The sequence below is a fragment of the Artemia sp. Qi Xiang Cuo genome, chromosome 13, assembly GCF_049724085.1.
Source record: "Artemia sp. Qi Xiang Cuo chromosome 13, ASM4972408v1, whole genome shotgun sequence".
NCBI classification, from domain to species: domain Eukaryota; kingdom Metazoa; phylum Arthropoda; class Branchiopoda; order Anostraca; family Artemiidae; genus Artemia; species Artemia sp. Qi Xiang Cuo.
This window is the reverse complement of record NC_142806.1, coordinates 59,000,010-59,014,338: the sequence shown is the minus strand read 5'-3', so window position 1 is coordinate 59,014,338 and position 14,329 is coordinate 59,000,010. Positions and strand designations below refer to the sequence as shown.

Below are 14,329 nucleotides of genomic sequence, written 5' to 3'. Positions count from 1 at the left end.
ATGCCCCAAGGCCATAACTTAAAATCCTTGCCCTGAGGGTTGTGAGGGAGTGTCTTCCTCAAAAACATATTTTCTATCTGGAAAACAACTACGCTGAACAAAATGGCTATTTCAAAATTTTGAGTGGATGTGTTTGGGGGGAATGAGGGGCGTGGGGGGGCTAGTAGCCCTCCAATCACTTTCGACTATTAAAAAGGGCACTAGCGCTTTGAATTTTCAGTCGAATGAGCTTTTATTGAAGTTTCTACGACAACGACTTATTTAAAAACCTTTTATACCCCCAAGGCATAACTTAAAACCCTTGCCCTGAGAAATGTGGGGGAGTGTCCTTCTCAATAACATATTTTCTATCTGGAAATCAACTACGCTGAACAAAATGGCTATCTCAAAATTTTGATTGGATGTATTTGGGGGAATGATGGGCGTGGGGGGGCTAGTTGCCCTCCAATCACTTTCGACTATTAAAAACGGTACTAGCCCTTTGAATTTCCAATCGAATGAGCCTGTTTTGAAGTTTCTACGACAACGCCTTCTGTAAAAACCTTATATGCCCCCAGAGCATAACTTAAAACCCTTGCCCTGATGGTCGTGGGGGAGTGTCCTCCTCAAAAACATATTTTCTCTCTGGAAATCAAGTACGCTGAATAAAATGGCTATCTCAAAATTTCGATTGGATGTGTTTGGGGGAATGACGGGCATGGGGGGGGGGCTAGTTGCCCTCCAATCTATTTCAACTATTAAAAAGGGTACTAGCCCTTTGAATTTTCAATCGAATGAGCCTATTTTGAAGTTTCTACGACAACGCCTTCTGTAAAAACCTCATATGCCCCCAGGGCATAACTTAAAACCCTTGCCCAGAGAGTTGCGGAGGAGTGTCCTCCTCAAAAACATATTTTTTATCTGGAAATCAAGTACGCTGAACAAAATGGCTATATCACAATTTTGCTTGGATGTGTTGGGGGGACTGATGGCCGTGGGGGGGGGCTAGTTGCCCTCCAATCACTTTCGAATATTAAAAAGGGTACTAGCCCTTTGAATTTCCAATCGAATGAGCCTGTTTTGAAGTTTCTATGACAACGCCTTCTATAAAAACTTTATATGGCCCCAGGCCATAACTTAAAACCCTGGCCCTGAGGGTTTTGAGGGAGTGTCCTCCTCAAAAACATATTTTCTATCTGGAAAACAACTACGCTGAACAAAATGGCTATTTCAAAATTTTGATTGTATGTGTTTGGGGGAATGATGGGCGTAGGGGGCGGGGTTAGTTGCCCTACAATCACTTTCGACTATTAAAAAGGGCACTAGCCCTTTGAATTTCCAATCGAATGAGCCTGTTTTGAAGTTTCTACGACAACGCCTTCTATAAAAAGCATATATGCCCCCAGGGGATAACTTAAATCCTTGCGCTGAGGGTTGTGGGGGAGTGTCCTCCTCAAAAACATATTTTCTATCTGGAAATCAACTACGCTGAACAAAATGGCTATCTCAATATTTTGATTGGATGTGTATGGGGGAATGATGGGCGTGGGGCGGGGGGGGGGCTAGTTGCCCTCCAATCACTTTTGACTATTAAAAAGGTTACTAGCCCTTTGAATTTCCAATCGAATAAGCCTGTTTTGAAGTTTCTACGACAGCACCTTCTATAAAAACCATATATGCCCCCAGGGCATAACTTAAAACCCTTGCCCTGAGGGTTGTGGGGGAGTGTCCTCCTCAAACTCATATTTTCTATGTGGAAATCAACTACGCGGAACAAAATGCTTATATCAAAATTTTGATTGGATGTGTTTTGGAGAATGATGGGTGTGAGGGGAGGGGGGGAAGTTCCCACAAACATCTTTTGACTATTAACAAGGTCACCTCCCATTTCCATTTCCAATCGAATTGGTCCTTTTTGAACCTTCTATGACAACTCCTTCAATACAAAGGGCCCAGGTATGGAGAAAAAAAAAAAAATCAACACATGGTGCCCACATCGTTCTTTGCTTAGGTAGCGCTAGCGTGCTGCCCATGATCCCTAAGTCTTTTCATATCTCTATACATTTTTTACATATTTGCTCCACTCTTTCAGAAAATAAAATTCCTGGATATATCCTTGGGTCCTCGTCGGTAATTTTAACACCCGAAGACAATCATCAATTTTGTGTTTATATTATTTGAACCTTTTTGTTTATATAATTGTTTACCTTTATACTACATTTGTATAGTTTAATTTGATTTAATATACATTTGTATAGTTCATATAATCTACATTGTATATTTATATATTTTAAATCTTCTTTAGCTAATTCTCTTTTAGCTTATAGTATAGATGAACTCCACCGAGCTGCCTGATGAGATATATAAGAATTTATCCCATTTGACCTGCTTTGAGCTTGAAAACAACCCCTATTTAAATGTAACCGTGCCCGAGCTACAAAGCTGCCTATCAGAAACAACGTTCCTTAACGAGTCAAGCTTTAGCAGATTTTATTTCTATGAGGTATGTCCTTTTATCTTGTTTCATTTTATCTTTTCCTCTATGTCTTGTTTCCATTCTTGTTTTCCTTTTATCTTATTAATTTTGGTAAGTAGTGTTTTCACTACACCCATCGTCTTTACTAATAATACTACCTAGGTAAGTGAAGCTGTCCGCTTGATCGATCTTCTCGTTACCCAACATCACCTCTTCATCTTCATTTATTCCTAGCCTTTTCTATTCTTTTTTCTATTACTATTTATGTTTCTTCATTTTACACAAAATGAAAGTTTTGGGCAGCTACAATATGAACTTCGGAGCTGCTACAAAACATGACTGTGGATAACGTTTTACAAATTGTTGGGAGGGGGTTAAAAAGCTGTGGTTTTTTTCGGAAAATATAAAAAATTATGGAGGAAATGGTAAGACATTTTCATATAGATGTAAAATATGTAGTATTTCCCATTTGCCATCCTTTACGTCTCTATATTGAGGGTAAAGGTTTTTACCCTCAAGATCTGAGCGTAAAACTCATCATTTTACCCTCAAAAGGATGATTTTTACTATTCATCCTTTTGCTACTCATCCTTTACGTCTCTATTTTGAGGGTAAAGGTTTTTACCCTCAAGATCTGAGCGTAAAACTCATCATTTTACTCTCAAAAGGATGACTTTTACTACTCAACCTTTACGTTTCTATTTTAAGGGTATAGGTTTTTACCCTCATGATTTGAGGGTAAAACTCATCCTTTTACCCTCAAAAGGATGACTTTTACTGCTCATCCTTTTACTACTAATCTTTTACGTCTCATTTTAAGACTAAAGGTTTTTACACTCAACATCTGAGTGTAAAACTCACCCTTTTACCCTCAAAAGGATGACTTTTACTACTCTTCCTTAACGTCTCTATTTTGCGGGCTACAGTTGTAGGCAAATACAGTTTTTTATGTAGTAAAACAATCTTTTCAGGGACGAGGGAGAATCAATGTACTATTTTCTGTGTGCAATGCACCATCTGAAAATGTTCTGTTCGCCTTTCTTTAATTCTTACCGTATGACTAATTGGGGCCCTGTTCCTATCTTTAACTGGGACAAGTCCAGACTGATTATTTCAATTCAATGTGCTAACGTGCAAGTACGACTATTATTTACTATTATGCTGTCTGGATGCATCATCCAGATCTTCGCCAATTGTATCCATGACTTCCACTGCACACCTACTTAATTCAGATTTAATGTTTTTTTCACTTTCTTTACAGTCCTTTTATTTTTATATGATCTATCACTCAAATTATTTTTGTACAAACCCCTCCTTCTCTCTCTTAAACGTAAAGCATATTCACTAATATTCGTTGCTGTGCTTCTAATTTTCTTCTTCCCTAAGAAACCCCCCCCCCCTAAGCAAGCACCCTTCTTACCTAAGCACCCTTCTTCCCTGAGCAATTGTAGAAAATATTCTCCTAAAATTATTCCATAATCTTGAACATTTCCAGAATTTTTCAAACTTCTTGTCTAGAGTTTCAGTTACTACTAGCACGAATTTATTACCGTTCGTTATTATGAATTGTTTGAAAAGCCTGAATAAATATGATATCAATTTTAGACAAGTCTATACAAGTCTATAAACTGTTTGATACGGCAGAAGACAAGTGATTTCAAATTATACACAAGTATATACAAGTCTATGTACTGTTTGAAATGCCTAAAGATAACTGATTTCTAACTATAGACAAGCCTACACAAGTCTATGAATTGTTTGAAAAGCCTGAAGACAAATGATTTCAAACTTTAGACAAGTCTATACATGTCTTATGTACTGTTTGAAAAGCATGAAGACAACTGATGTCAAACCATAGACAAGTCTATACTAGTGTATGAACTGTTTGAAACGCGCGAAGACAGCTGATTTCAAACTATAGACAAATATATGAACTGTATGAAAAGCATGAAGACAGCTGATTTCAAACTATAGACTACCTATTAATGAGAAATAATTTGAAATTAATGTTCTTTAAACTTAATACACTTTTACTGGTCCGACAGTCTATGACTTGCATATTTATCTTTCATTTATCATTGGTAAAATAGACAAATTATTTTCTTGGTAAATTCAAAACAAATCAGATGGTACTTTTTAAATTTTATCTTTCCCTTTTTTCGGTTTGAAATGGGAAGCTAAAAGAATTTTTTGCTTAAATGCCTCAAGAATTCTCAGAAAAAAGAGTTTTTCCTGATTTCTTAGGGACGAGATTAAGCAGTTTTTAATTTCTTAGAAACCTTCATTTTTTAATTTCAGTGATGCTCGGAGTCTAAGAGATGTTGCTATTCTTTACCATGAACTGTTTGAAAAGCCTGAAGACATATAATTTAAATTTTAAACAAGTCTATAGATGTCTATTTACAGTTTGAAAAATATGTAGACAACTAATGTCAAACTATAGACAAGTCTATACAAGTTTATGAAGTGTTTGAAACGCACGAAGACAACTTATTTCATACTATAGACTATCTATTAATGAGACATAATTTGAATTAATATTGTTAAATTTAATACTCTTTGACTGGTCCGACAGTCTATGACTTGCATATTTATCTTTCATCTATCATTCGTAAAATAGAGAAATTATTGTCTAGGTAAATTCAAAACAAATCAGATGGTACTTTTTAAGTTTTATCTTTCCCTTTTTTGGTTTGAAATGGGAAGCTAAATGATTTTTTTGCTTAAATGCCTCAAGAATTCTCAGAAAAAGAGTTTTTCCTGATTTCTTAGGGACGAGATTAAGCAGTTTTTAATTTCTTAGAAACCTTAATTTTTTAATTTCAGTGATACTCGGAGTCTAAGAGGTGTTGCTGTTCTTTACCATGAACTGTTTGAAAGGCCTGAAGACATGTAATTTAAATTTTAAACAAGTCTATAGATATCTATATACTGTTTGAAAAACATGTAGACAACTAATGTCAAACTATAGACAAGTCTATACAAGTTGATGAACTGTTTGAAACGCACGAAGGCAACTGATTTCATACTATAGACTATCTATTAATGAGACATAATTTGAAATTAATATTGTTTAAATTTAATACTCTTTGACTGGTCCGACAGTCTATGACTTGCATATTTATCTTTCATCTATCATTCGTAAAATAGACAAATTATTGTCTTGATAAATTCATAACAAATCCAATGGTACAGTTTAAATTTTAAATTTCCCTTTCTTTCTATAGGAAGCTAATTGAATTATTTTGCTTAAATGCCTCAAGAATCCTCAGAAAAAGTTTTTTCCTGATTTCTTAGTGAAAAAATTAAGCAGTTTTTAATTTCCTAGAAACCTTCATTTTTTAATTTCAGCAATTCTCGGCGTTTGAGAGATGTAGCCAAAAGATGTTAATAATCGTGTATCCTACATTTTCCCCCCCAATTTTTTTAAATGAAAGAAAAGAAAATAGTTTGAAACATAAGTAATCAGGGTTGTATATAGGTAAACGGTCCATTGGCTTTATTTCATATACGGGTAGACTTTTGTAAAACAACCTTCTATGATGTGACACACATAAATCCTATTCGACCACAAGAGTAGTCACCGACAACAGGCACGTGAAAAGGAACGACAGCTTCGAGTCGACATACTCGAAGTCTCGAGATTTTTATTATTTATAACTATTAATTCTTATTTTTTAACCCACCACTACGAAAGGAAAAGGAGGAGTACAAAACAAAAACAAAAAATAAAAAAACTAATTTTTTCAACTGAAAGTACGGAGCAACATCAAAACTTAAAACGAACAGAAATTATTACGTATATGAGGGGGGCTGCCCCATCCTTAAAACCTCGCTCTTTACGCCAAATATTTTAGAACTTTTAAAAAGGCTTATTATTCTAATTAAGCAACCCTTGTCTTTCAGGAGTCGTTTTAAGGAATTGGGACAAAAAGTCAAGCTTTTCTGTAAAGAGCGTGGTATTAAGGAAAAGTGACCCCCCAACATATACGTTATAACTTCTGTTATTTAGACACTTTTTGATAGTACCAGAAAATATTTTGTTAATGCCTGGTAAAATTTTGATAATACCATGCAACATTTATTAGTAGCTTGCATCATTTTGATAATACCACTTCAGGTTTTGATAATGTAATGGGGGATTCTCGTTCTATCAGGCAAGACTTTGATAACGTAGTGCAAGATGTTTGATAAAATCAGCAAGATTTTGATAATACCACACAAGATTTGTGTAATACTTGACAATATTTTGATAGTACTAGACACGATTTTGCTAAAACTATTGTATTTTTGTATAATAACTTGCAAAGATTCAGATAATTCTAGAAAGGATTCTGATAATATCTCACATGAATATGATAATGCAAGACGAGATTTTGTAATATCTAACACGATTTGGTAATATCATGCAAGACTTTGTTAATAGTATGTAAAATTTTGATAACATTTGGCAAGATTTTGATAATCTTGATAATAGTAGACGTGATTTTGATAGGACCGGGTAATAGCAGACACGTTTTGATTGTAGCTGAAAATATTTTGTTAATAACTTGCAACATTAAATGTTAATACCAAGCAAGATTTTGTTAATAACTTGCATGATTTGATAATACCATGCATGGTTTTGATATTGTCATAGAGGATTCTCATTATACCATTCGAGATTTTGATAATGTAGTGTTAGATTTTTCATAATATTAGACAAGATTTTGATGGTATCTTGCAAGAGTTTGGTAACACTTAGCAAGATTTTGATAATCTTGATAATGACAGACACAATTTGATCAAAGTATCACACTATGTTAAATTTGGTAATAGCAGATATGATCTAGATATCATCATGTCAGATTTGAATGCAGCAGACAAGTTTCGATATTACCAGAAAAGTATTTTTGTTAATATCATGTAGAATTTTCATAATACCGTGCATAATTCTGTTAATAACTTGCAAGATTTTGATAACATTATGTACAGTTTTGATAATATCATAGACGATTCTCATTATACCATGAAGGATTTTGATAGTATACCACAAGATATTTGATAATTTCGGGTAATATTTTGATAATAACACACAAGATTTTGGTAATGCTTGGTAGTGTTTTGATAGTACCACAGTTGTTTTTGCTAGCAACATTCTAGAATTGGATGATAACTTGTAAGGTTTAGGTAATAGCGGAAAGGATTTTCATAATATCTCACAAGACTTTGAAAATACAAGACAAGATATTGTAATATTCAAATATGATTTGGTAATATAATGCAAGACTTTGGAAATATCATGTAAGGTTTTAATTCATTGATAAGATTTTGATCATCTTGATGATAGTAGACATGATTTAGATAGCACTATGTTAAGCTTTGTTAATAGGTAGCATGATTTTGATAGCACCATATTAGATTTTGGTATTATCAGACAAGTTTTGATTGTAGCTGCAAATATTTTGTTAATTTAATTGAAGATTTTGATAATAAGATTTTAACAAAATCATTTTGATAATATCATGTAAGATTTTGATAATACCAGAGAATTGTCATCATATCATTTGAAATTTTGATAGTGTAGTGCAAGATGTTTGATAATATCAGACAGGTTGTTTATAGTACCACACCTCATTTGGTAATACTTGGCAAGATCTTGATAATCTTTATACTAGCAGATACGATTTCATTGTACTATGTTAAATTTTGGTAGTAACAGACCTGATATTGATGACACCGTTTTATATTTTGACAATATCAGACACGTTTTGATAGTACCAGAAAATTTTTTTTATTGTCAGGTTTTGATAATAGCATAGAGGATTCCTGTTATATAAGGTGAGATGTTCATAGTGTAGTGCGAAATGTTAGATAATGTCAGACAAGATTTTTGATAATACCACACAAGCTTTTGGTAGTGCCTGATAATAAGTTGATAATACCAGACACGATTTTGCTAGCATCATTCTAGATTTTGATAGGGACTTGCAAGATTCAGGTAATACCGGAAAGGATTGTCAGAACATCTCACAAAACCTTGGAAATGCAAGAAAAGACATTTTGTAATATTTAAACACGGTTTGGTAATATCATGCAAGACTTTCATAATATCAAGTAAGGTTTTTTTAATATTTGACTATCTAGATATCAATTTCCTACGTCCAGAGCATTCAAAAGCCTTCGTTTTTTTTTTTATTTCAGACCAATTTTTTCCCATGTCGTATTCCAAAACCTAGATTAGTTAGGTTTGTGTACTTAGCTTAGTTAGGCATATATAATTCTTACTTACTTACATTTGAAAATCGCTTGTTCATTTTGAAGCTGTTTCAAAACAGATAGTGTTATCATATTAACAGGCTATTTATAGACCAAAAAAGTATATCAATAAACCACATTCCAAAATTCTTGTTTTTCTGTCAAGTTCTGTCTATCTGACATTTAACTAGGACAAGCCTCACGCTTAAAGTCTGTAGTACAGACAAGCTTTAGTATCCAAAAAAGGTGTACTGTTCAACTTAAATCATTAAAGTAAGAAAGGAGTAGCGGTAGCGGCTATGGGTCTGTTTAAAAGCATTATGCTGTCACTACTAATAACTATCCCCTTAGGGGTAACATGATCCTTCACAGCCCGTTGGGAGAGGCCTGTAAGTTATTAAACTTGCCCAATGTTTACGTATGGTATTTGCTGTTAGAAAGTATACAGATATTATGGGGGAGGGGGATTTTGTGCTTGGGATGGGTGTCTGTGGATATAATTTTGTGTTTGGAGGGAAATTTCCGGGGGTAATATTTCCAGGGGAAATCTTACGTGGAAGGTACTTGATAAAATTATTATTCAAAATTATTTTTACTTGTCTTACTTTTTCTTTACCAACTCAATTTTGCATGTGGGGATGTTCCAGGGGAACTGTCCGGGAGTTATTTTCAGCAAGTTTCGTTTTCCGGGAAAATTTTTCCACGGAAGGGCGGATTTCCGGAATGATTGGGAAACAATAGAAAGTAGAGCCTTTTTCAAATGAAAGTATGCTAAGGAAAATTTTTCTGGCTGAATCGTCCACAATAAAGTTTGCGGGGGGGGGGGCTCAGCGAGGATGATATTGCTCGGTGAGAATTTGAAGGGGGGAGGGGTGCATTTTACGTGGGAAGAAATGTCCACGGGGGAGTTTCTCGTCAAGGGAGGGAATTATTTATGGAGGGTGAGCCAGATTTACCAGTATTATTTGACAAACATTCAGAAATTAAATAAACGAAATAATTTTTTTCAACTGAAAGCAAGGAGCAACATTAAAACTTAAAACAAACAGAAATTATTCTGTGTATAAACGGATTGCTAATCTCCTCAGTACCTTGCTCTTTAGACTAAAGTTTGACTGTTTGTCCCAATTTTTTAAGAACAGCTCCTGAAAAAGAAAGGCTGGTAGTTATAATAGAAAGCTTCTTTTTAAAATGCTAAAAACTTTAGCGGAAAGAGCAAGGTATTGAGAAGAGGGGCAACCCCTTCATATATGGAACAATTTATGTTCATTTTGAATTTTAATGTTGCTCCTTGCTTTCAGTTGAAAAAAAAACTTTTTTTTATTTGAGCTACCGAAAGCCGTTAATTTAAAGTTACTTGGCTTTCTTTTTGTAATCTCTTTGATTCCAATAGTCAAATCTTTGGGAAGTTGGCATGCTTATTAACTTTTCATTTATCAAGGGAGCGTTACTTAAGACATTATAAGGGAATGGATGTCTTCTCAATTTTCAGAGCTCCCCTGTGTGTCTAGGCACGCTGGGCTGACCTATTTGAGAAACGTTTCAGATTGAGAATGACCTGATAAGAAGCTTCAAGAGAAAACATTGCAGCCTTTTTTTTGTGCTTCACGAAATCAGGCTATCAGATTTAATTTTATTCTTTGTCAAAGATTTAAATATTAATAAAAAGTCCAGAAGACGTATGGAAGAAATATCTACGGGCTAGAGACAAATGGTTTTAAGATTTAAAACCATCTGTCTCTAAATTTGAACCTCCCTGCTTTATTTAAGTTTAACATTGTAACAAGTTGCGAAAACTTAAGCAATTTCCCAAAATTAATCTTAACACTTAAATAAATTCGGCACTTTGAAAATGTGCAATATAACTAGTTTTAAGTCCTTTTTATAGTGTTGCATCACGTCCAGCTGTGTTGCGTCTGGGAAGGGGCCATTTCCCATGTACATTCTCCCAATGTATAAAAATACTTTTTTATACATTGAAATTGGTCCACAAAATTGGGGTGCGACGCTTTGCCATTTTACCGATATTTCTGCGCAATTATTTTGATTTTACCGTAACTTTATCTGAACATCAGCCTCAGACAATTATAAGGACTAGTTCGTCATTAAAGCTCATTATTAAAATCATTAGAACACTTCCGTTGCTTAGACACTTTGCAGGTAATAAGGAAAGTAAAACTCTTTGGCTTTACCGCAACTTCCCACCAAATAATTACCCATTCACAAACTCCATTTTCAACTGCCCACTGCGCGTCCTCCATCCACAAGAATTCCGCCCGTACAGCAGCCACCTTCACATAGTTCTCTGGTGGCAGCATTTACCCCCCCCCCGCTGAAAATACCCCCTCCCCCGAAAAATACCCCCCGTGGAAAATAAGGCTTCCCGGATTTGAAAATTTATTTTAGATTTGTTTTTTTTCCGTAGAGGAAAGGAATTTTGGTACCTGTATATTATACGCAACTCACTCAAGTTTACGCTGTGTAAAACTCGAGAACAAATCGGTTTCTTCGTTAGTTTCTTTCAGCTTAGCGTGAGACAAGACAAATACAAGTGGTAGCATAGATGGTAAAAACATAATTTGGGCTAAATATTTGCACATACGGGGGGGGGGGTAAATTTTTTGGACAGTTTAAAGATAACACAGTTTGCATGTAGACCCGCTATACTTTACTCCCCCCCCCCCCGCTAATGTGTAAATGTATAGCCCAAATTTGTTTCTAAAGAAACTAACGAAGAAACTGGTTTGTTCTCGAGCCTTACGCATCGTAAACTTGAGTGTGTGGCGTATAATACACAAGTACCGGCATTTTTCATGGAGAGAGAGCCTGATTTCCCGGTATTATTCAAAAGCGATCAGAAATTAAATTTTAAAAAAAAGAAGTTTTTCAACTGAAAATAAGGAGCAACACCAAAAATCAAAACGAACAGATGTTATTACGTATATGAATGAAGTTGCCCCTTCCACAAGACCTTGCTCTTTACGCTAAAGTTTTTACTTTTTATCCTAACTCTTTAAGAATGATTCCTGAAACACAATGGCTATTTAATTAAAATAATAAGCTTTGTTTTAAAATTCTATACAAAAATATAACAAAATAAATATGTATAATAAATGTTATACAAAATCCTGGGTTGGGGTGTGGCAAAGTTGGAGCCAATTTTCCCAAATCAAATGAAAACGGCAGTGAAAACTGAAAAATGATCCATATATTACCCATAAGCGAAGATATACTAATGAAAGCTGACCTTTATCTCTGGATACTTGAATTATGCAGGTTTATCTTAGTTTTGACAAGATTTTTTGCAGAAAATAAATTTCAGCTGGGGCGGGGGGGGGGGGGAACTGTGGTCTGGGAAGGGGGAAACCTACGTCTGGAGGAGACAGTTGCTCCCCTGCCCCATAGCAAATCACGCCCCTGGGTGCAATACATTCTATTGAAACATCGCGTCACATAGACGAACATGTGCTTTTTGTACATGTGCTTTTCGAGTTCAGTTCCCCTATAGACTTAATATTGTTATCGCGAATTAATATTGGAATTGACATTGGTAATAAAAGGGAATTATTTGTTACACCTGTATTAGATTATTTTCCATGACTGTTGGGGTTAAGAGCAGTGTATAGAGAACTATCGTCATTGTAGTGTCCACCGTAGGCCTGTCCCCTTCCAAGGATATATTTATGATAGGCGGTCCATTGCTTGTCCCCTTAGGCCAAATAGTGTGGCACTTACTCTCCCCACAGTTAGTTCACTTTTCATACCCATACTGGTTGTAATATCAATGTGGGAAGAATTTGTAGAACCCATGGGACCGCTCGAACACGATACCATACCCTAGTAGTGGCATTAGTGGCACTGTGTCGCATATGCCACCACCGCCAGAACATACACTGACGGCCTAGGGTGTCAATAATGATTATCCATCAAAAGCTACGAGCCTGAGAAATTATGCCTGATTTTTGGGAAAGGGGGGAAACACCGACCAACCGTCAAGCGATCTGAATAAAAATCACACCGTCAAATTCAGCATATCAGATAACTTTAATGTGGAGGAGGTTATGAAAATCCCACCATCTAATTCAGCGTATCAGAGAACCTTTCTGAAGAAGTTTCAAGATTCCAACTACAAAAATGTGGAATTTTCTATTTTTTTTTTTTTTTTTTTTTTGTGTCAGAAGAAAGATCACGGATGTGTGTTTACTGTTTTTTTCGCAGGGGTGATCGGATCAAGCTAATGGTCCCTTGGATATAAGGAGAGGACTGATTCAATCGGATAGCAGAAGTCTTAGTGCCCTTTGTACATGACCAAAAGGCTGGAGGTCAGCCAGCCCCCCCCCTGCGCCACTTATTTCCCCAAAAATATTCGATCGAAGTTTTATGGTAGCTATTTCATTCTGATAGTTGAAAGATCCAATAACTTTGTCTTTGAGGATTTTCTAAGGGAAGAACTTTCCATGGAAGAGAAGTTTTCGGGAGAATTTTAAACGGGTGGAGGGGGGGGGAGATATCCTAGGATGATTTGAAAAACAATCAGAAATTAAAGAAATAAATCAATTTTTCAACTGAAAGTAAGGTGCAACATTAACACTTAAAACGAAAAAAAAATATTCCGTATATGAGGGAGAGGGCGCCCTCCTCAATCCCTAGTCCTTTACGCTAAAGTTTGACATTCTGTCACAATTCTTTAGCAACGACTCGTAAAACACAAGGACCATTGAGTTTGAATGAGGAGAATTAAAAAAAAAAAAACCTTTAAGACTTTAGCGTAAAGAACGAGAGATCGAAGAAGTGGCAGTCCCCCCCGTATGTGGAATATTTTTTTTTATTATATGTTCTAATATTGATCCTTACTTTCAGTTGAAAAAACTTGCTTTTTTATTTTATGTGTTATAAAACCAATAAATTCTCTAACTGAGAAAAGAAAAAGGCAAAAAAAGGAAAAAGAAAAAGTAAAAGGCTCAAGAATTATGATAACAAAACAAATACTTTCAAATGCAAACAAAGGGGAACATAAAACTTTAAGGGAACAAAATATATCGGGAATTCTGACACATCGTTTAATCTCCTGTACCCTCAAAGGTGTCAATTCAAGAAAACGATGAAGGGGCTTATTTTTGTATAAGACTTGGGAAGAGCAACTTTGTTGTTTTTCTCAATTATTTCAATGAAAATACAAAAAAGACATTTTTTTCAATGACCATATTAAAAAAAGTGTTTTTTTTAAATTTAGGGACCAAACATTCTAGGAGGGAAACATCCGCCCAATTGACACCATTGTGGTCTTTAATTTTAAGTTGGACAGCTAACTTCCTAAAAGCAATGTAGAATCCAATAAATATTGCCAATTGGTATTGTTTTATTTGCCAATCATCTTCCCAAAATACACAGATTGAGCCTTGTATTGTTTGAGCATTTGAGCTTTGTTCATTGAGCTCATGTTGTCTTTTCAAAATATACTGATTGAGCATTGTATTGTATAGCACATATATAGTTCAATCCCTTCCTTCTCAAGGCACTGCAAATTTTAAAAAGTTAATCTTTATCTTATTCTTTAATCGTTATGTTACTGCATCGCTTCCACCACAGTTTATATAACTATCCAGTAAGTTTACCGCAGATGATTTCTGGCTCTTC

The 14,329-nt window shown here is 35.1% G+C and overlaps 1 protein-coding gene across 3 annotated transcripts in view; it reads left to right on the top strand.

Moving 5' to 3' along the window:
* The window catches only part of LOC148945476 (cardioacceleratory peptide receptor-like), a 593,562-nt gene that overhangs the window by 41,156 nt on the left and 538,077 nt on the right, over positions 1–14,329 (top strand). For 2 of the 3 annotated variants that reach the window (XM_089098593.1, XM_089098595.1), the window contains exon 2: positions 2,300–2,482. In XM_089098593.1, coding sequence (XP_088954719.1) covers positions 2,312–2,482 — 171 coding nt within the window. In that variant the 5' untranslated portion in view covers positions 2,300–2,311. The remainder of the gene's footprint in view (positions 1–2,299; positions 2,483–14,329) is intronic. The other variant, XM_089098594.1, reaches the window with a different exon arrangement.